This window comes from Salmo salar, chromosome ssa29 (genome assembly GCF_905237065.1).
Source record: "Salmo salar chromosome ssa29, Ssal_v3.1, whole genome shotgun sequence".
Classification (NCBI taxonomy): Eukaryota; Metazoa; Chordata; class Actinopteri; order Salmoniformes; family Salmonidae; genus Salmo; species Salmo salar.
Window position 1 is genome coordinate 26,659,209 of NC_059470.1, and position 23,459 is coordinate 26,682,667.

Sequence of the window (23,459 nt, forward strand, 5' to 3'; positions counted from 1 at the left end):
TTGTACAAATAGGCGGGCTTCAGCCATAATTATGACTGGGATTTGTTAAATCGTGACGATTTTCTCTCTCGCCGAAAATGATGACGTACAATGGAAGTGACAGGAGTGCGTGCGCCGTTCTTAACTCCGCGACGTGTAGTTTTCACGTGCTTTGGTTCCTGGTAAGCGAAAGATGATTAATGTTCAATTACTATGTTTTGAAAATATCAAAACGTTACTTTATCTTGTTGAGCTTTGTCTAGGTTTTCGAAAATCAGACAAATGTTAACATTTGTTATTATGCTGGACTATTAAAAACGCCACTGAATGTAGCTACAGTAGTGATAGCGATTGCTAACAACATCGTCAAGTTAGCCAGTTGTTTTTCCATTTTGGCCATAGTACGTATGGACAAACATTTAAACCGTAAATATCTGTTAATTACTGGCATCAGCCGTTTCTATTATGTTCTATTATATGCTTATAATATGCCTTTCTACTTGCACCACAAATGTCAATACTCCATCTTTCACACTTGCGTGTTAGAGGGCATCAAATCTGTGATGCATTGTGGGTATATTTTGACTGACTGATCTACAAATAATAATGAGTAGTAGATCAGTCAGTCGATGTCAAACAAGCCCACTCTCTTTCGTCATCTGTCATCATCCACCTTGTTTCGCTCCTCTGTCTGTCAGGCAGGATGAAGTTGGAGCTGTCCCTGGTGGTGCAGGGCTGTCGGCTAGGTGTGCTGACGGGACTCGGCAAGGCAGGACAACACTCCCTAGAGGTGCCGGGGTGCCTGCTGTACACCCGCTGCGGCACCGTGCCACACCTCACCCAGGACACTTTGCACACACTGAACAACCTGCCCTCCGTCACACAGCTCACCCTGAACACACTGTGAGAGCCTCTTCCATTAGCACACTCTTTCCCTGTCTCTCTCTCTCTAAAACACACACACATCAAAATAGTATTTAAAGTACTTGCTTTGTGTGTACTTCGTTTAGAGCGGAACACCAGGAAGTATTGGAGGAGTTCAAGGAGGGAGTCAGGAAGTTTGCAGGTTGGCACTGACTATTCTTGTTGATATTATGCCTCACTACGGGTGGGTATAATTTGTGGAACGTTGCAACAGGAATCTATTCCAAAAACTTGGTAAAGTACGAGGTTCCCAACAAACAACGCATACAAAGTAGCAACGCATACAAACCTAGCTAACTAGCTGCCGAAAAGGCATCAATTCACCACCTAGCTTATTCTTAATGTTTGTCCATAGGCTACCAGAGTGAGGACAGACATTTTTCGGAATAAACATGGTGAGTGAAAAACATAATGAAATGGCCCACGCCCTACCCGGTATCTTATTCTGCCGCTATACAACTTTGTATGCGTTGTTTGTTGGCAACCTTGGTTGGCAACCTTGTAATTTACGAAGTTTTGTAACAGATTCCTGTTGGAACGTTCCACAAATTGTACTCACCCCCTCACTACATCTACTGTCCGCTCTACACTGACTGTGCCGTTGCAGTAGGAAAGTCGAACATGTCATGCATTCATATGCTTAGAGCATATCCTATTAGACATGCGCTACTAAGTGACCACATTTTCATTAATGTAAGTGAAAGTGTCTTAAGTTTTTAACATGAACACATGTACAGAACTTTCTATACATTTTGTCTCAGCGTAACTAGAAAGCAGTTGGACATAAAGAGAAAAGTACATCACTTTGTTGCTGAATATTTGAATGGAAGATGCAGAAGTGCGTTGTTGAAAAGCACAATCCGCCTTAGCCCTTTCTAAGAGCTCCGATTGTATGCTTCGTAAGTCCCGAATGGCTTTGAAACAGCCCTCATGTAGGAAAGTCAAATGTCATCACTCTCTAACCGAGATGGCTGGCTGTAGTGTGGCACCACTGAGCTGTTTCCTGCCCCTGGGCAAGCCAAGTTGAAATGAGAAAATATAATTGGCGTCCCAGCACTTGTTCACACGCAGAGAATTATTACATTGTGTCTTGAGGCAGGCAGGCAGGGAGGGAGCAACCTGATTGGGTAATTAAAAGTGAGCGTGCCACCGCCTGCCAGTGATTGTTGCTTTTGTTTAGGTTCTGGTTTTGTCACCTTCTGATCTTCTCTCACAGCTGGCCTCTGATAAGGCCACGCCTCCTCTCTTGCATGGCTTCCAGTGTGTATTTAACAGAATGAATGAACTATCTGACAATACCAACAAGTCTATGTTTCTACCTCCTGCTGCTGTGTATACTATTAGGTGATGCGTCTTTTACTCATGCTACTGGACCGGCTGTGCTGTCTGTTCTGCAGTAGAATGAATGCAGTGTTATGCATGCTTTAATACTGCGGTTGACCTTTTCACAGGTCTTCATGACACAGTGTTGTACTGCTCTCTCCACGACCCTGCGACCTCATGCCCCCCAGGTCACATCACCAACAAGGTCAGCGGTCATGTTTGGGGTTCTACTTATCCAGCAAAAATGATATTTTAGACTAAGCATTGGTGTCAGTCTAAATGCTTTACATTTCTGGGAGTTAAGTGTGATTGAGTGTGTGTGTGTGTAGTTGTATGTGTCAGAGTTGACACTAACAACATAGGTTGTTATAACTACAGTGCATTCGGAAAGTATTCGGACCCCTTTACTTATTCCACATTGTTATGTTACAGCCTTATTCTAAAATGTATTACTTTTTTTTCTCAAATCTACCCCACTGACAAAGCAATAACTTTTATTTTTCAATGTTTACAATTCTTTTTTTTTTTTTAAACAGGAAATATTTCATTTACATAAGTATTGAGACCCTTTACTCAGTACTTTGTTGAAGCACCTTTGGCAGCGATTACAGCCTCGAGTCTTCTTGGGTATGAAGCTAGAAGCTTGGCACACCTGTTTTTGTGTAGTTTTTCCCATTCTTCTGCAGATCTTCTTAAACTCTGTCAGGTTGGATGGGGAGGGTCATTGCACAGCTATTTTCAGGTCTCTCCAGACATGTTTGATCTGGTTCAAGTCCGGGCTCTGGCTGGGCCACACGAGGACATTCAGAGACTTGTCCCAAAGCCACTCCTGCGTTGTCTTTTCTGTGTGCTTACAGTCGTTGTCCTGTTGGAAGGTGAACTGTCACCCAAGTCTGAGGTCCTGAGCGCTCAGGAGCAGGTTTTCATCAAGGATCTCTCTGTACTTTGCTCCGTTCATCTTTGCCTTGATCCTGACTGGTCTCCCAGTCCCTGCCACTGAAAAACATCCCCACAGCATGATGCTGCCACCATGCTTCACTGTAGGGATGGTGTCTGGTTTCCTCCAGACGTGACTCTTGGCATTCAGGCCAAAGAGTTCAATCTTGGTTTCATCAGACCAGAGAATCTTGTTTCTCATGGTCTAAGACTCCTTTAGGTGCCTTTTGGCAAACTCCAAGCGGGCCTTTTATTGAGGAGTGGCTTCTGTCTGGCCACTCTACCATAAAGGCCTGATTGGAGGAGTGCTGCAGAGATGGTTGTCCTTCTGTAAGGTTCTCCCATCTTCATAGAGGAGCTCTGTCAGAGTGACCATTGGGTTCTTGGTCACCTCCCTGACCAAGGTCCTTCTCCCCCGATTGCTCAGTTTGGCCGGGCGGCCAGCTCTAGGAAGAGTCTTGGTGGTTCAAAACTTCTTCCATTTAAGAATGAGGGAGGCCGGTGTGTTCTTGGGTACCTTCAATGCTGCAGAAATGTTTTGGTACCCTTCCCCAGAACTGTGCCTCGACACAATCCTGTCTCGGAGCTCTACAGAAAATTCCTTCCACCTCATGGCTTGGTTTTTGCTCTGACATGCACTATCAACTGTGGGACCTTATATAGACAGGTGAGTGCCATTTGTAAATCATGTCCAATCAATTGAATTTACCACAGGTGGACTCCAATCAAGTTGTAGAATCATCTCAAGGATGGTCAATGGAATCAGGATGCACCTGCGCTCAATTTCGAGTATCATAGCAAAGGGTCTGATTACTTATGTAAGTAAGGTGTTTTTAATTTGTAATACATTTGCAAAATCCATTTTAAAATAAGGCTGTAATGTAACAAAATGTGGAAAAAGTCAAGGTGTCTGAATACTTTCCGAAGGCACTGCATACCAAGTTAGTTTTGGGAACAGAAAACTGTATTGAGATCAAATGTTTTATCGGTGAGAAAATGTGCAGAATGTCGGCCAAACCCCTTTTCGTTCCATCTTCTCCCACTGCCGGCCACTGTGCTTCCTCTCATCACCATTTTTGGTAGTGAGAGGAAACGCCAAGAGGATGCTTCACATTTATACATCCGGTGAATTATCTGGCTCATTATTCTATCTGTGCTAACACTGTCTGTGTTTGTTCCAGACGGTGTCTGTGTGGGGTAGTGGCGGTCGTATCGAGCTGACGGTTGCGAAGTTCATGGCTCTTCAGAAGGCTGTCCAGCCAGACCTGTACCAGAGCATGGCAGACGGAGAGACTTGGCAGATCAACACTTCTCGCAAGAGGGTCCGCAAGTCAGTGGACCGCACCCTGGCCCACCTGGATGAGTGTCTGCTCCTCCACCACAAAACACAGGTCTGTCTGGGACTCATGCTGCTGGAGCCTCACACAAGGCCATGATGATGCTCCCAATATTAGAGGAATTAAATTAAAAGCTTCACTTACATGGGGTGTGGCAGTCATTTATAAGTATACTGTACAGACACGGGCTACTTTTACTGTCAAAATATCTCTGTCTCTCTATCACAATTTGTGATGTACGGTCATGAAAATGCTGGAAAAGTCATGGAATTTGTAAATAAAATCCGAAAGGTTAAGAAAAGTCATAGAATGAATTATATTTCTGTTTAATGTAATTTATTTATTCAGTTATATATTTTAACAGTCATATAAAAATAAACATATCAGCCAGGTTCGGAATGACAAAGTGTGTCTGTGTGAGACGAGTGGGTTGTTGCTCAAGAAGAGACAGACAGTCGGACAATTCAGCAGGTAGCAGGCCTATAAAATGTGATAGAGAACAGACTAACTAGGTAGGTAGACAATTCAAAACATACAGTTGAAGTCGGAAGTTTACATACACTTAGGTTGGAGTCATTAAAACTAGTTTTTCAACCTCTCCACAAATTTCTTGTTAACAAACTATAGTTTTGGCAAGTCGGTTAGGACATCTACTTTGTGCATGACAAGTAATTTTTCCAACTATTGTTTATAGACAGATTATTTCACTTATAATTCACTGTATCACAATTCCAGTGGGTCAGAAGTTTACATACACTAAGTTGACTGTGCCTTTAAACAGCTTGGAAAATTCCAGAAAATGATGTTATGGCTTTAGAAGCTTCTGATAGGCTAATTGACATAATTTGAGTCAATTGGAGGTGTACCTGTGGATGTATTTCAAGGCATGCCTTCAAACTCAGTGCCTCTTTGCTTGACATCATGGGAAAATCAAAAGAAATCAGCCAAGACCACGTTCATCTGTACAAACAATAGTATGCAAGTATAAACACCATGGGACCGTGCAGCCGTTATACCGTTCAGGAAGGAGACGCATTCTGTCTCCTAGAGATGAATGTACTTTGGCGCGAAAAGTGCAAATCAATCCCAGAACAACAGCAAAGGACCTTGTGAAGATGCTGGAGGAAACAGGTACAAAAGTATCTATATCCACAGTAAAACGAGTCCTATATTGACATAACCAGAACATTTGTGGGTAGTACTGAAAAAGCGTGTGTGAGCAAGGAGGCCTACAAACTTGACTCAATTACACCAGCTCTGTCAGGAGGAATGGGCCAAAATTCGCCCAACTTATTGTGGGAAGCTTGTGGAAGGCTACCCAAAACGTTTGACCCAAGTTAAACAATTTAAAGGCAATGCTACCAAATACTAAATGAGTGTATGTAAACTTCTGACCCGCTGGGAATGTGATGAAAGAAATAACTGCTGAAATAAATAATTCTCTCTACTATTATTCTGACATTTTCACATTCTTAAAATAAAGTGGTGATCCTAACTGACCTAAGACAGGGATTTTTTTTACTAGGATTAAATGTCAGGAATTGTGAAAAACTCAGTTTAAATGTATTTGGCTAAGGTGTATGTAAACTTCCGACTTCAACTGTATTTTGTACTCTCTAGTTAACCGTTAAGCTATACATGTTTGTCATGTCAATGTCCCCAAAAAATAAGGCCATACTGTCGTGTGTGTGTGTTGTCCAATATTTTTATTTTATTTTTAATCCCCCAGCCCCGCAGGAGGCCATTTGGTAGGCCATCATTGTCACCCCCCCCCAAAAAAATGTGTGTTTTTATTTTTTACTGACTTGCCTAGTTTAAATAAAAATAAATGCAAAGTTGATTTACTTTTTTGAACTAATTATGTGATTCATTTCAACAATTATATTTTAATGAAACGAACGATTCACTTTGTCATTGTATTAGTTGGGGTTTGGTTGAATCGCGTTGAATTGAATCATGTGAATCAGAATAATTTGTGAATCGGGAACATTTAATTTTAGGAAAATTAGTGATATGTACCATTTATTTTGGATGATGTGGATCTTGTTTTGTAGATACTTCCAGTTGATTTGGGCATCAAGTTTGAGGCATTGTAACTCAATAGATGCTAGTCAGCCTGCAAAGTAAACACTGCTAAGGTAGCTAAATATGACTGAAGAGAATGTGTGGATTCTTTATCTATAATATATTGAATGAGTAACTTATTTAAAAAGGCATAAAATGTATTTGGTTGCAATGTTTTACATCAAGGGTGGTCAACCATCCTCCAGGAGAGCCAATGGGTGTACAGGCTTTTATTCTTGTCCTCTTCTAGCAAACTACATTTTAGAAGTAAGCTGCTCAACCGACCCTGATAAACTGTCTCTGACGTGTTTGAGCAGGGCTTGATCAGAAGCCTGCCCACCCAGTATCTCTCCAGTCTGAGGGTTGACCACCCAGTATCTCTCCAGTCTGAGGGTTGACCACCCAGTATCTCTCCAGTCTGAGGGTTGACCACCCAGTATCTCTCCAGTCTGAGGGTTGACCACCCAGTATCTCTCCAGTCTGAGGGTTGACCACATGTTTCATACAGTTGCCTAACAGGTATTCTACTTTGTGGGAGGTGCCTTGCTCAGAGACAGGAGATGGTACATGGAATCAGAGAGCAGCCTCCCAGTGTCGATACCACATTACGCTTACTTTTTATACCTTCTGTACATAGAGAGACCGCCAATTGTTGGTCATGGAAATTTGGTTAAAAGTCATGGAAAAGTCATAAAATACCATCTGTCAAAATGTGTATGAACCCAGTCTTTCTTGCTCTGTGGTCTCCAGGAGCTGAGTGGGGTGGAGGTGTTGGGGGTGGTGGAGGGAGGAGATGTGCTGGAGGAGAGGGTGCGGTCGGCCAGGGAGACGGCCAAGCGGCCAGTAGGAGGATTCTGTCTGGACGGGCTCCATACTGCAGCCATGGAGCAGCACCTCCGGACCCAGCTCATCACTGCCATCATCAAGGAGCTGCCTGAGGACAAACCCAGGTGTGTGTGCGCTTATAAAGGCTATATAGCATACAAAAACTCTTCATAGGCACTACATGGATGCATCACAGACCCTTTTCTGTGTTAGAAAAAATTGCCGCACAAGTTGGTGGCAGAACACATGGGAGTTCTTAATAGTTCCTATTTATTTGCTTATGAGTGTATTTCACACTACATTCGGATTATAATTGGATTTTAAAGCTTGCATGAATGTCCTGCTTAATACACTGCTCAAAAAAATAAAGGGAACACTAAAATAACACATCCTAGATCTGAATGAATGAAATAATCTTATTAAATACTTTTTTCTTTACATAGTTGAATGTGCTGACAACAAAATCACACACAAATAATCAATGGAAATCCAATTTATCAACCCATGGAGGTCTGGATTTGGAGTCACACTCAAAATTAAAGTGGAAAACCACACTACAGGCTGATCCAACTTTGATGTAATGTCTTTAAAACAAGTCAAAATGAGGCTCAGTAGTGTGTGTGGCCTCCACGTGCCTGTATGACCTCCCTACAATGCCTGGGCATGCTCCTGATGAGGTGGCGGACGGTCTCCTGAGGGATCTCCTCCCAGACCTGGACTAAAGCATCCGCCAACTCCTGGACAGTCTGTGGTGCAACGTGGCGTTGGTGGATGGAGCGAGACATGATGTCCCAGATGTGCTCAATTGGATTCAGGTCTGGGGAACGGGCGGGCCAGTCCATAGCATCAATGCCTTCCTCTTGCAGGAACTGCTCACACACTCCAGCCACATGAGGTCTAGCATTGTCTTGTATTAGGAGGAACCCAGGGCCAACCGCACCAGCATATGGTCTCACAAGGGGTCTGAGGATCTCATCTCGGTACCTAATGGCAGTCAGGCTACCTCTGGCGAGCACATGGAGGGCTGTGCGGCCCCCCCAAAGAAATGCCACCCCACACCATGACTGACCCACCGCCAAACCGGTCATGCTGGAGGATGTTGCAGGCACGGCGTCTCCAGACTCTGTCACGTCTGTCACATGTGCTCAGTGTGAACCTGCTTTTATCTGTGAAGAGCACAGGGCGCCAGTGGCGAATTTGCCAATCTTGGTGTTCTCTGGCAAATGCCAAACGTCCTGCACGGTGTTGGCCTGTAAGCACAACCCCCACCTGTGGACATCGGGCCCTCATACCACCCTCATGGAGTCTGTTTCTAACCGTTTGAGCAGACACATGCACATTTGTAGCCTGCTGGAGGTCATTTTGCAGGGCTCTGGCAGTGCTCCTCCTGCTCCTCCTTGCACAAAGGCGGAGGTAGCGGTCCTTCTGCTGGGTTGTTGCCCTCCTACGGCCTCCTCCACGTCTCCTGATGTACTGGCCTGTCTCCTGGTAGCGCCTCCATGCTCTGGACACTACGCTGACAGACACAGCAAACCTTCTTGCCACAGCTCGCATTGATGTGCCATCCTGGATGAGCTGCACTACCTGAGCCACTTGTGTGGGTTGTAGACTCCGTCTCATGCTACCACTAGAGTGAAAGCACCGCCAGCATTCAAAAGTGACCAAAACATCAGCCAGGAAGCATAGGAACTGAGAAGTGGTCTGTGGTCACCACCTGCAGAACCACTCCTTTATTGGTGGTGTCTTGCTAATTGCCTATAATTTCCACCTGTTGAAATTTATTGTCAATCAGTGTTGCTTCCTAAGTGGACAGTTTGATTTCACAGAAGTGTGATTGACTTGGAGTTACATTGTGTTTAAGTGTTCCATTTATTTTTTTGAGCAGTGTATAATGTTTGCGTCATCATCGCAAATCAACTGAATTATACTTAAAGAACACATTGGCTAGGTTTTGTTACAGCCAATGTCATTGAGCATTAGCATTCTAGCTAACAAATGCTGCATCCAAAATAGTTATACAACCAAATATAATCTTAGCTAATGTTCAAGCAATAATCAAAACATTTTAATCGTGTGAGAACCCCAAAAAGTTATTTTGTTTAGAAGTAATAAAAACGTAAATCTGTTGAATGAGCGCAGATGACGATGGCTCCCTCACTGCAGCCAAGAGTTGCACGCATCTGTGCGTGACATCAGTGTGTCGTGTACTGGAAAGGGGTCTATAAGCTTGTGACATAACAGCTCCCTCTGTAGAGTGCATTGGCAGGAATGACATATCCCACTATGTTATGTCTATTATGACTAAACTGTCAAAACAGAACGATGTGCTCTTTGTCAGCACATTGTGTGTGCTGCAGCTCTGCCTCAGGCAGCTGATCTCTCCCACTCTCTCTCTCCCTCCTCTCGGCTGCTTCACGGCAGTAAAAGTTAGTTGGTAAATCTATCAACAACTCTGAGGAAAAACTGAGGCTGCCTTAAAAAAAGTATCTGAATATGTTGCTAATCGCTTTCAGAGGGAAGAAAAGTTGCCGGCAGGAGTCAATGTCACAATGACATAGATCAAAGCTACTGAGTTGGCAACCCTGCCCATTAACGCTTTATACGCTCTAGCTAGCTCGAGTTGCCACACCAGCTCCAGTTAGCAGCTTTTACCCTTCTTACTCACCCTGTCCACACCTACACTCCCATAAACCCTAAATATGAATGCTCCTTCATCCCATCCCACTCTCTCTCCTTCCCTGACTCACCCCTCCTCCCCTTACAGCACCAATTATTTGTGTTTCTCCTTCCCTCGCTCCACCCCCCCCCAAAGCAGGATGTTCTTCAAAAACAATCCATACCTCCTTTAACGCTTTAATTATCTCCCTCTCCACTCCTCTCGGTCTCTTCTCTCCACTGTTCCAGTCTGTCTATTCCCGCTCTCTACTCCTCTTTGTCTCTCGTCTGCAGTCTGGCTCTTCTCTCTCTCCACTCAGACCGATTTTAGAACGTACAGCAGGGACCAGGTAAGGGGAGAGGACTGACTGACCAATTAATGGCTCTAATTGAGTGATCATGTGACACCTGTGAAAACCAGGGGTTGGAAACGGTTCAGGGAAATTGAACCCGAAAAATAAATACATTTTTAGAGGAACAGAATCAGAACCAGGAAGAAGTGACTTATACTGTTCTGGAACAGAACCACTATTTTAAAAGCATGGGAACTGATTACCGTAATTTCCGGACTATTGAGCGCACCTGAATATAAGCCGCACCCACAATTTTATTTTTTATATTATTATTTTGAACATAAATAAGCCGCACATGTCTATAAGCCGCAGGTGCCTACCGGTACATTGAAACAAATGAACTTTACAGGCCTTAACGAAACACGGCTTGTAACAAAAATATGCTTTAACGAAAAACGGCTTGTAACAAAAAAATAATAATTAGCAGTAAGCTTTAGTTGTCTTTTTGCACTGAGTCAATTCCTAACGCTGCTGTTTCCAACGTCTTATCATCGACTCATTAAGACCAAGCTCCCGTGCAGCAGCTCTATTTCCTTTTCCAACAGCCAGATCAATCGCCTTCAACTTGAAAGCTGCATCATATGCATTTCTCCGTGTCTTTGCCATGATGAGGGTGACAAAATGACTACCATAATAAGAATGATGGGAAGTTTGAGAGCGCTCGATTTAATCTAAACAGTAAACAAAAAAGTTGTTTGACCTTAACCCGTTTGGCAATTTCATTGGTCTAATAAAAGCTTCATGCCGCCAAAAAACTGAGCACGTCACAGAATGTGTTTTCTTTTTGAGAAAAAAAAATTGAAAGCGGGAAAAATCCATATATTAGCCGCGTCATTGTTTAAGCTGCGAGGTTCAAAGCGTGGGGGAAAAGTTGCGGCTTATAGTCCGGAAATTACGGTAATAACTTTCATTCCAGGCATTATTTTCAGTTTCACAAAAAAAAACGCAACAAGGCGCCTATGCAAAGCCCTCAGTCCGTCACTCAGAAACGTGTTCGTGTCTGCCTGCCAGCTGAAATTCTTTGCCAGTGTGTGTTTAGGCTACCTGCCCCTCCCCCTGCCGAAGCTTAGGCCAAGGTAGCCTACTGACGTTACAAGTGTGATTCCGAAAATAGGGAGAGATTTTTAATTAGAGAAGAATGGATTAACTTTGTCCATGCTAGTTACGGATGCTATTGTTATCACGTTTCACATTTGATTTATTAACTACGAAAAGACGTGTTTTTATTTCTTGTGCCGCTCTGCACACACACGCTTGTTAGCTAGCCTGTCCCAACACTAAGCCAAGTCTCTGCAGTGTATAGACATTCAAAGTTCCTTCATAGAAGCCGCTCCTTCCTAGGTATAATTCTGTGGGCCTAATTCAGATAATGCACGTCATAACAATGCCCTCTCCCCACCCTCAACATTTCAGTCGTATCTCGCACCCTACACTTGTCTGTCCATTGCGCATGTAAACAACTATAGCCTAGGCAGCCGATAGCGCCCATGCATCGGCTGCCTAGACTAAAAGAACTATAACTTGCCCGCTTATAGCAAGCTGCTCTGTCCGCACTGATTCAAGTCTTTAAGGTCAAGCTAATGTAAAAAATAAATTACAGAAACAAACAAAGCAACGATATATCCGGTACTGGTTCTGGACTTTATTTTGCAGGTCGGAACAGTGGAACGGAACTTAATTTCAGTTCCAACCCCTGGTGAAAAAACGGCGACCCCCACCCCATCCCCATATTATACACTATTATTAAATCCTACCCCGCACACACTCAACCCTAAAACCCCCTAGTGGACTGCTGTTACTCTCACAGTGGGAGACTAAGAGGAAGACGGACACCCCTCCCTCTATCCTTCCATCACTCTGCACTCAGAATCTCCAGGAAACCATGGCAACCCCTGCCTTCCCTCCTGGGAGCCATGGCAACCCCGTTCCGACTCTTCTTCCAGCCGCACTGGGAATACTGGTCTGGCTAGAGAGTAGACTCCCCACTGAACTCAGCCTGCTTCCCTCTGTCCTATTCCTCCTTTCCCTGGAGGTGAGGGAGCCGACTGGGGCTCTGGGAAGGAGAAGGAGTAGTGGAGAGAGTGGTGCTGCAGGTCGTATCAGAGACCCCCAGATGCTCCCTTTGGGCCGTACTGCGGTTCCTTAATGAAAAGGGGCTCCATCGGGCCTGTGCTGGGTCGGCCTGTGCTGGGTCGGCCTGCCCCTGGGTTGTGGTGGTGCTGGGAGATCCACTCCCTCCCTCTGGCCAACATTATGGGATGGTAAATTAGTTTGGCCCTGGAAACTCGAGGCAGTGGAGTAGAGAGAGTGAGGGGGAAACGTGAGTGATTTTGAGACTGAGGTGGGTTAAGGGGGAATGGGTTTCAGGAGGATGCAACCTGTTTTTTTTCTGTCTGCTGTGAGCATGCATGTGTTCTGTGTGTGGATGTTCTGTTTTTGTATTGGTTTTGGTGTGTGTGTGAGAGAGGGAGAGATGCTGCATCTGTAGTGCTTCAGGGATAACACTGATGGATAAGAGAGATGGGTAAGAGTCTCTTTCAGTTTGTCTGATAATTCAATCATTGATCAACAGTGTAATACGTTTGTCTGTTTGCCTGCCTGCCTCTCTCTTTCTGTCTGTCAGGCTGCTGCAGGGTGTGGGGCGGCCAGACGAGGTGCTGGCGTGCGTGGAGGCGGGAGTGGACCTGTTTGAGAGCTTCTTCCCCTTCCAGGTGACAGAGCGAGGCTGTGCTCTCATCTTCCCTTTCAACATCACCACTGACCCAGAGGCAGCAGGTACAGGTGTACAGGCACCCCCAACAGGTCTGTGTGTTCCATAAGCGCCAATAGCTGACTACTAACCCTTATGTGGCCTGCTACTTGAATGACTTCAACAAATGGGGGTGCATCAGATGCCACCCAATTCAATTATTTTCATTCTGCTGGCTACTTGTGATGTTTTGAGAACACATTGACAGCTGTGATGCAGTACAGTCAGAACCATGGACCACTGACAGGTGTGATACAGTGCTGTCAGAACCATGGACCACTGACAGGTGTGATGCAGTACAGTCAGAACCATGGACCACTGACAGGTGTGATGCAGTGCTGTCAGAACCATGGACCACTGACAGGTGTGATACAGTGCTGTCAGAACCATGGACCACTGACAGGTGTGATACAGTGCTGTCAGAACCATGGACCACTGACAGGTGTGATACAGTGCTGTCAGAACCATGGACCACTGACAGCTGTGATGCAGTACAGTCAGAACCATGGACCACTGACAGGTGTGATACAGTGCTGTCAGAACCATGGACCACTGACAGGTGTGATACAGTGCTGTCAGAACCATAGACCACTGACAGCTGTAATACTGTGCTGTCAGAACCATGGACCCACTCCACACTGACAGGTGTGATACAGTGCTGTCAGAACCATGGACCCGCTCCACACTGACAGGTGTGATACAGTGCTGTCAGAACCATGGACCCGCTCCACACTGACAGGTGTGATACAGTGCTGTCAGAACCATGGACCGTCCTCTGGGCCTGGTTGTAGGTCTGCCTAAGCCTGTAGCATTATATTGTTACACCTAATTCGGACCTTTCAGAACCCGTGTCGGACTCGTTGTGTGTGATGGTGTCAGTGACTCACGTGACAGACAGTGTTTTGTTAAAATGATGTCTTTGACGTTAGGGTGATGATTTGTGTTGGATTGATACTAATCCCAGTACGCTCGTTGCGTTGATTTGAAAATGTACAGTGGCTTGCAAAGTATTCACCCCCTTTGGCATTTTTCCTATTTTGTTGCCTTACAACCTGGAATTAAAATAGATTTTGGGGGGGTTTGTATCATTTGATTTACACAACATGCCTACCACTTTGAAGATACAAAATATTTTTTATTATGAAACAATCAAGAAATAATAAAAATATTTTAAAAAAACTTGAGCGTGCATAACTATTCGCCCCCCCAAAGTCAATACTTTGTAGAGCCACCTTTTTTGCAGTAATTACAGCTGAAAGTCTCTTGGGGTATGTCTCGATAAGCATGGCACATCTAGTCACTGGGATTGTTGTCCATTCTTCAAGGCAAAACTGCTCCAGCTCCTTCAAGTTGGATGGGTTCTGCTGAGGTACAGCAATCGAAGTCATAACACAGATTCTCAATTGGAATGAGGTCTGTGCATTGACTAGGCCATTTCAAGACATTTAAATGTTTCCCCTTAACTTCTATGGGCTAGGTGGGACGCTAGCCCATAGACGCTAGTCCCACCTGCGCTAGTCCCACCTGCGGGACACAGCCAGTGAAATATCAGGGCGGCAAATTCAAAAACAACAAAATGTCATAATTCAACTTTCTCAAACATACAACTATTTTACACCATTATAAAGATACACTTCTCCTTGATGTAACCACATTGTCCGATTTCAAAAAGGCTTTACAGCGAAAGCAAAACATTAGATTATGTTAGGAGAGAACATAGACAAAAATAATCACACAGCCATTTTCCAAGCAAGGACATGTGTCAATAAAACCCAAAACACAGCTAAATGAAGCACTAACCTTTGACGATGTTCATCAGATGACACTCCTAGGACATTATGTTACACAATACATGTATGTTTTGTTCGATAAAGTTCATATTTATATCCAAAAACAGCATTTTACATTGGCCTGTGATGTTCAGAAAATGTATTCCCACCAAAACGTCCGGTGAATGTGCACATCAATTTACAAAAATACTCATCATAAACGTTGACAAAATATATAACAATTATTTAACCTGTTAGGGCTAGGGGGCAGTATTGACACGGCTGGATAAAAAACGTACCCGATTTAATCTGGTTACTACTCCTGCCCAGTAACTAGAATATGCATATAATTATTGGCTTTGGATAGAAAACACCCTAAAGTTTCTAAAACTGTTTGAATGGTGTCTGTGAGTATAACAGAACTCCTATGGCAGGCCAAAACCTGAGAAGATTTCAAGCAGGAAGTGGCCTGTCTGAGAAGTAGTGTTTCATCTTGGCTCTTTTTATTGAAGACTCAGGATCTGTGCAATAACGTGACACTTCCTACGTCTTCCATAGGGTCTCAGAGCCCAGGGAAAAGTTGAACGATATCGAGGCAGGCTCTGGCTGAAACACTTTATCGCTTTTGGCAAGTGGCCACTCAGAGTACTATGGGCTTAGGCGCGTGCCCGCTTCGACCGAATGCTTTCTTTTCCTTTGTCTGTTTATCTAAACGCAGATTCCCGGTCGGAATATTATCGCTTTTTTATGAGAAAAATGGCATAAAAATTGATTTTAAACAGCGGTTGACATGCTTCGAAGTACGGTAATGGAATATTTAGAATTCTTTTGTCACGAATTGCGCCATGCTCGTCACCCTTATTTACCCTTCAGGATAGTGTCTAGAACGCACGAACAAAACGCCGCTGTTTGGATATAACGATGGATTATTTTGGACCAAACCAACATTTGTTATTGAAGTAGAAGTCCTGGGAGTGCATTCTGACGAAGACAACAAAGGTAATAACATTTTTCTTATAGTAAATCTGACTTTGATGAGTGCTAAACCTGCTGGGTGTCTAAATAGCTAGCCCTGTGATGCCGGGCTATCTACTGAGAATATTGCAAAATGTGCTTTCACCGAAAAGCTATTTTTTGAAATCGGACATATCGAGTGCATAGAGGAGTTCTGTATCTATAATTCTTAAAATAATTGTTATGCTTTTTGTGAATGTTTATCGTGAGTCATTTAGTAAATTCACCGGCAGTGTTCGGTGGGAATGCTAGTCACATGCTAGTCACATGCTAATGTAAAAAGCTGGTTTTTGATATAAATATGAACTTGATTGAACAAAACATGCATGTATTGTATAACATAATGTCCTAGGGTTGTCATCTGATGAAGATCATCAAAGGTTAGTGCTACATTTAGCTGTGGTTTGGGTTTATGTGACATTATATGCTAGCTTGAAAAATGGGTGTCTGATTATTTCTGGCTGGGTACTCTGCTGACATAATCTAATGTTTTGCTTTCGTTGTAAAGCCTTTTTGAAATCGGACAGTGTGGTTAGATTAACGAGAGTCTTATCTTTAAAATGGTGTAAAATAGTCATATTTTTGAAAAAGGTATTTGAATAACGCGCCACAGGATTCAACTGGCTGTTGAGTAGGTGGGACGCAAGCGTCCCACCTAGCCCATAGAGGTTAAAGAATTATAGATGGACTACTCCTGGATGCAACCGCTGTGTCAGATTTTAAAATAGCTATACGGAGAAAGCACATTTTTCAATATTCTGAGTAAATAGCTCAGCCATCATGGTGAGCTATTCAGACACCTGCCAAGTTCAACCTAAACTCAGAATTAGTATTAGAAATATTCTATAATTGGGTACGTTTTTCATCCGGCCGTGAAAATACTGCCCCCTAGCCCAGACAGGTTAAACCACTCAAGTGTTGCTTTAGCAGTATTCTTTGGGTCATTGTCCTGCTGGATGGTGAACCTCCGTCCTGGCTTAAATCTCTGGAAGACAAACAGGTTTCCCTCAAGAATTTCCCTGTATTCAGCGCCATCCATCATTCCTTCAATTCTGACCAGTTTCCCAGTCCCTGCCGATGGAAAAACATCCCCACAGTATGATGCTGCCACCACCATGCTTCACTGTGGGGATTGTGTGCTCGGGGTGATGAGAGGTGTTGGGTTTGCGCCAGACATAGTGTTTTCCTTGATGGCCAAAAAGCACAATTTTTGTCTCATCTGACCAGAGTACCTTCTTCCATATGTTTGGGGAGTCTCCCACATGCCTTTTGGCGAACACCAAACGTGTTTGCTTATTTTTTTCTTTAAGCAATGGCATTTTTCTGGCCACTCTTCTGTAAAGCCCAGCTCTGTGGAGTGTACTGCTTAAAATGGTCCTATGGACAGATACTCCAATCTTCACTGTGGAGCTTTGCAGCTCCTTCAGGGTTATCTTTGGTCTCTTTGTTGCCTCTCTGATTAATGCCATCCTTGCCTGGTCCGTGAGTTTTGGTGGGCGGCCCTCTCTTGGCAGGTTTGTTGTGGTGCCATATTCTTTCCATTTTTTTAATAAGGGATTTAATGGTGCTCCGTGGGATGTTCAAAGTTTTGGATATTTTTTAACCCTGATCTGTACTCCACAACTTTGTCCCTGACCTGTTCGGAGAGCTCCTTGGTCTTCATGGTGCCGCTTGCTTGGTGGTGCCCCTTGCTTAGTGGTGTTGCAGACTCTGGGGCCTTTCAGAACAGGTGTATATATTCTAAGATCATGTGACAGATCATGTGACACTGAGATTGCACACAGGTGGACTGTATTTAACAAATTATGTGACTTCTGAAGGTAATTGGTTGCACCAGATCTTATTTAGGGTCTTCATAGCAAAGGGGGTGAATACATATGCACTTTTCCGTGTTTTATTGTTTTGCATTTCACTTCACCAATTTGGACTGTTTTGTGTATGTCCGTTACATGAAATCCAAATAAAAATCAATTTAAATTACAGGTTATAATGTAACAAAATAGGGGAAACGCCAACGGGGATTAATACTTTTGCATGGCACTGTACATGATTAAACATTACAGTGGGCTCTCATGGGCGAAGGCTGTGATCACGCTGTTGAAGTTAATTGATGTTAATCAGTATGATGATGAGGAGGATGATGAAGTTAAGAGTCATGGGGCGTTGGGCTTTCCCCTCACTGCAGGGAGTCCAGCAGAGTACAGCAGTCTCTAATTCACTCAGATCCTTCTGCCAGTGTAGACAGATCTCTCTGTTGAAGAGAGGCTTCTTTGGCTTAACGTCATGAATTAATCAACAAACTTTGTTCCCAACCAGCTTCCAGTTCAATACCACTGGGAATTATGGCAGCAAAGACCAGTGTGTGTGTGTGTGTGTGTGTTTTTAATTACTGTGTGAATATGATAGAAAGTGTCTTTCTTTATAATTGCGTCCCTTGCTGTGTGTGTGAACAAGATAAATAGAGACGTGTGTGTGTGTGTGTTTGCAGGGATAAGATGCCATATGCGTTTTCTAGCCCTCGGTTAAATCAAATAAATGGGTGGAGATACAATCCCAACGGGTCAGATGGTGAAATTAAATCAATAAATGATCTCACTGTTACCCCAGTAAACTGATAACAATTAAATCATGCCCTGCCGTTAATCTCTGATAAAGGAAAAGAAAACACAATATGATTAAAGCGTTCCTGAGGGAAATTGAAACCTCCCGTGGGATTTTCCGTTTGAGAACTGTAAAAGTTTTTATATCAGGCCAAAGTAACAGATTCAGAAGGTGAGGATCAGACAGCACTAATCGATTCTACACGGGGGGAGTGTATCGAGATTCACTGGAGGTGAGTGTTAGGACAGGACTGGGGTCCATCAGCGAATGAGGAGACAGCATCCAAATCCCCCCTCAGCTAATTAGAGGGCTCTGTGGGGAGGTGTCACAGCCCTCGCCCCAATCTTCCTCTTCTCTGGCACCACAGGCCCTCGGTTTACCACCTGCCATCCTTGTCCTCTCTCTCATTCTCGCTATCCTCCCTTTCTCTTCAGATCACTCCCTCTATTCACTCTCCCTCCATCCCTCTCTTTACTCTTCAGATCACTCCCTCTATTCACTCTCCCTCCATCCCTCTCTTTACTCTTCAGATCACTCCTCTATTCACTCTCTCCATCTCTTTACTCTTCAGATCACTCCTCTATTCACTCTCCCTCCATCCCTCTCTTTACTCTTCAGATCACTCCTCATTCACTCTCCCTCCATCCCTCTCTTTACTCTTCAGATCACTCTTATTCACTCTCCCTCCATCCCTCTCTTTACTCTTCAGATCACTCCCTCTATTCACTCTCCCTCCATCCCTCTCTTTACTCTTCAGATCACTCCCTCTATTCACTCTCCCTCCATCCCTCTCTTTACTCTTCAGATCACTCCCTCTATTCACTCTCCCTCCATCCCTTTTTTCCCCTCTCTCCTTCCATCTGTCAAACTCATCTTCCCTCTCTTTACTATCATTCCCTCCTGACCTGACTTCTCTCTCTCCTCTCCATTTTTCACCTCTTTTCCCACCTCCTTTGCCCCCCCCCGTCCTGTTGTTCTTGCTTGCTCACGCTCTCTCTCTGTCACACTGACTGGATCATTCTGTTTGCCCTTCAGTTGACCTCAGCTGCTCTCTCTAGAAGGAAGTGCCTGATAACTATTTAATGAAGCTGTTGGGCGAGGAATTTCCCTTGTGTTGGGGGGGATGCTTTTGTGAGTGAATGTGTGTTTTGGTGGACGGGGCCTTGAATTCAGCAAATACTGATATTCCTTTGTGGGAAAGGAGAAGATCGTGAAAATGGAACACAATGGGCCATAATTGGTTTAGGATGTATGGTTTTAGGACATGATCTGACTTCTATGGACTTTGGAATGTGTGGGTTTAGTAAATGGATCAGATTGGTCTAGTTGAATGGGTGTGGCCAAAGGGATTGATTTGATTGGTGTGTATTTTGGCAGTTGTGGAGTTGGACAAGTCCGAAGCTGCTGTAGGTCAGAAGAATGGAACTGATAATCCCCAAGAAGAACAAACCGAGATGACTCTTTTTGAGATCAACCTGAAAGATAAGAGGTTTGTGTCCATTAGTGTTTGTGCCAGTTGGTGTGTGCCTCTGTCCCTCTCACTCTATTCTAAGGAATGTGTGTGTGTCTTCCTGTTTCATCTGTGTGTGACCCTCTGCTCTCCAGGTACAGAGATGACTTCAGTCCCCTGGTGGAGGGGTGTGGCTGCTACTGCTGCAGGAACCACCAGAGGGCGTACCTACACCACCTGCTGGTGACCAATGAGCTGCTGGCTGGAGTACTGCTCATGCTCCACAACACGGCCCACTACTGCGCCTTCTTCACCGCCCTCAGGGGGGCGCTAGCCAGCGACAAGCTGGACCACCTCAAGAAAAGAGTACTAGAAGGACCAGGCAAGGGGATGAGCGGGGAGGGGGCTGGGGAGAAGGATGGATAGGTTTGTTGGAGAGGTAAGGGTGGGACAGGGAGGGGGCTGGGCAAAAGGTGGGAGGAATAATGGGAGTGATTCAGGTGAAAGTGTTGGGAGACCTTTTCTCTCCTTCCTTGAGGATAATCTGTGGGTTTGAAGGTGGCTAGATGAAGGCAAAGTTTCTGTTTAATTGCGCTCACCTACCCAGTCATGTCAGATCAGTGATTACTTTCAGGCAGTCAGGATGCATTTTGGGGACTCCAAGGAGAAATTGGCTTTGCAGCGGGCGGCAGTCATCCCTAAAAACAAAATAGGCATCTCAACAAATAAAAAAGATATAACAAGAGAGGGAGCAAGAGGACCAGGTGAAGGGGTGTGGAGGGCCAGTAGAAAGGGGCAGGAGGACCAGGTGAAGGGGTGTGGAGGGCCAGTAGAAAGGGGCAGGAGGACTAGGTGAAGGGGTGTGGAGGGCCAGTAGAAAGGGGCAGGAGGACTAGGTGAAGGGGTGTGGAGGGCCAGTAGAAAGGGGCAGGAGGACCAGGTGAAGGGGTGTGGAGGGCCAGTGGAAAGGGGCAGGAGGACTAGGTGAAGGGGTGTGGAGGGCCAGTAGAAAGGGGCAGGAGGACCAGGTGAAGGGGTGTGGAGGGCCAGTGGAAAGGGGCAGGAGGACTAGGTGAAGGGGTGTGGAGGGCCAGTGGAAAGGGGCAGGAGGACTAGGTGAAGGGGTGTGGAGGGCCAGTGGAAAGGGGCAGGAGGACTAGGTGAAGGGGTGTGGAGGGCCAGTAGAAAGGGGCAGGAGGACTAGGTGAAGGGGTGTGGAGGGCCAGTAGAAAGGGGCAGGAGGACTAGGTGAAGGGGTGTGGAGGGCCAGTAGAAAGGGGCAGGAGGACTAGGTGAAGGGGTGTGGAGGGCCAGTGGAAAGGGGGCAGGAGTACTAGGTGAAGGGGTGTGGAGGGCCAGTGGAAAGGGGCAGGAGGACCAGGTGAAGGGGTGTGGAGGGCCAGTAGAAAGGGGCAGGAGGACCAGGTGAAGGGGTGTGGAGGGCCAGTGGAAAGGGGCAGGAGGACTAGGTGAAGGGGTGTGGAGGGCCAGTGGAAAGGGGGCAGGAGGACTAGGTGAAGGGGTGTGGAGGGCCAGTGGAAAGGGGCAGGAGGACTAGGTGAAGGGGTGTGGAGGGCCAGTGGAAAGGGGCAGGAGGACTAGGTGAAGGGGTGTGGAGGGCCAGTGGAAAGGGGCAGGAGGACTAGGTGAAGGGGTGTGGAGGGCCAGTAGAAAGGGGCAGGAGGACTAGGTGAAGGGGTGTGGAGGGCCAGTGGAAAGGGGCAGGAGGACTAGGTGAAGGGGTGTGGAGGGCCAGTGGAAAGGGGCAGGAGGACTAGGTGAAGGGGTGTGGAGGGCCAGTGGAAAGGGGGCAGGAGGACTAGGTGAAGGGGTGTGGAGGGCCAGTGGAAAGGGGCAGGAGGACTAGGTGAAGGGGTGTGGAGGGCCAGTGGAAAGGGGCAGGAGGACTAGGTGAAGGGGTGTGGAGGGCCAGTGGAAAGGGGCAGGAGGACTAGGTGAAGGGGTGTGGAGGGCCAGTGGAAAGTGGGCAGGAGGACCAGGTGGCAGGCCAGTGGAAAGGGGCCAGGAGGACCAGCTGAAGGGCTAGTGGAAAAAGGGGTCAGGAGCACCAGATGAAGGGGTGTGGAGGGCCAGTGGAAAGTGGGCAGGGGGACCAGGTGGAGGGCCAGTGGAAATGGGGCAGTGCAGATGCAAAGTTTGGTAACAGAATAACGGCTCAAACAGCAAACTGTCGTTCTGTTACCAAACTACATCTGCACTGTTCAATTAAATGTCTTTTTGTAAAATGTTCTGTGGAAATTGTTAAGTAGTCCTTGTGCAGACCTGTATCATTAGTTTAACTTTGCAATCATTGTTTTTTGTTTGACATACATTTTATACATCGGTCTCGATGTTGTCCTTTTATAAACACCTCAGATGCTGTCAGCATCATTCTACAAACAGCTCTGATGCTTTCAGCATCATTCTACAAATACACCTGATGCTGTCAGCATCAGTCTATAACCACCTCTGATGCTGTTAGCATCATTACCTATTGCTTTATTTATCTGCTTTTCATTTAGGTCCCTCTTTTTCTGTAATTATTTTTCGCACTCAATTAAGTATTTGATGAAAACTTGGATAGTTTTTTCCCACATCTAATAAATGTAATTGTGCTTTATACCTGACGGTTTTATTAATTCATTTTCCATATACACACACACACACTGTATAAAAGTGACTGATGCATCCTGTACCCTGGTATACAGCTGTGGAGAATGATTGGTTGTCGGGGCATCGTCCATGAGGAATACACTATTTAGTGTATTATACAGGGCCTTCAGAAAGTATTTAGACCCCTTTACTTTTTCTACATTTTGTTACACTACAGCCTTATTCTGAAATGTATTAAATAAAAAGAAATCCTCATCAATCTACACACAATACTCCATAATGACAAAGCAAAACAGGTTTTTAGACATTTTTGCAAATGTATTAAAAATAAACATACCTTATTTACATAAGTATTCAGACCCTTTGATATGAGACTTAAAATTGAGCTCCGGTGTATCCTGTTTCCATTGATCATCCTTGAGATGATTCTACAACTTGGAGTCCACCTGTGGTAAATTCAATTGATTGGACATGATTTGGAAAAGCACACATCTGTCTATAAGATCCTACAGTTGAAAGTGCATGTCAGAACAAAAACCAAGCCATGAGATCGATGGAATTGTCCGTATTGGTCCGAGACAGGATTGTGTCAACGCACAGATCTGAGGCAGGGTACCAAAACATTTCTGCAGCATTGCAGGTCCCCAAGAACACAGTGGCCTCCATCATTCTTAAATGGAAGAAGTTTGGAACCACCAAGACTCGTCCTAGAGTTGGCCGCCCGGCCAAACTGAGCAATCGGGGGAGAAGGGCCTTGGTCAGGGAGGTGACCAAGAACCTGATGGTCACTCTGACAGAGCTCTAGAGTTCCTCTGTGAAGATGTGTCATGACATTGCCCTCTTTGGGTACAGCGAGCACAGTTGACC

General features: G+C 45.1%; 1 protein-coding gene across 3 annotated transcripts; it reads left to right on the plus strand.

Moving 5' to 3' along the window:
• Positions 1 to 69: 69 nt before the first annotated feature.
• On the plus strand, positions 70 to 22,601 carry LOC106590478 (queuine tRNA-ribosyltransferase accessory subunit 2). 3 transcript variants are annotated; one of them, XM_014181550.2, is made up of 9 exons: positions 70 to 161; positions 682 to 882; positions 990 to 1,045; positions 2,355 to 2,431; positions 4,344 to 4,553; positions 7,314 to 7,513; positions 13,020 to 13,198; positions 19,907 to 20,018; positions 20,135 to 22,601. In XM_014181550.2, exons 1-9 carry the CDS (start codon positions 91 to 93, stop codon positions 20,403 to 20,405), a joined length of 1,377 nt encoding a protein of 458 aa, XP_014037025.2. In that variant the 5' UTR covers positions 70 to 90; the 3' UTR covers positions 20,406 to 22,601. The 3 variants fall into 3 exon arrangements, with proteins under 3 accessions (XP_014037025.2, XP_014037027.2, XP_014037028.2); XM_014181552.2 differs by having other exon boundaries at positions 71 to 161; positions 13,020 to 13,171; XM_014181553.2 differs by having other exon boundaries at positions 80 to 161; positions 678 to 882.
• Positions 22,602 to 23,459: the final 858 nt, after the last annotated feature.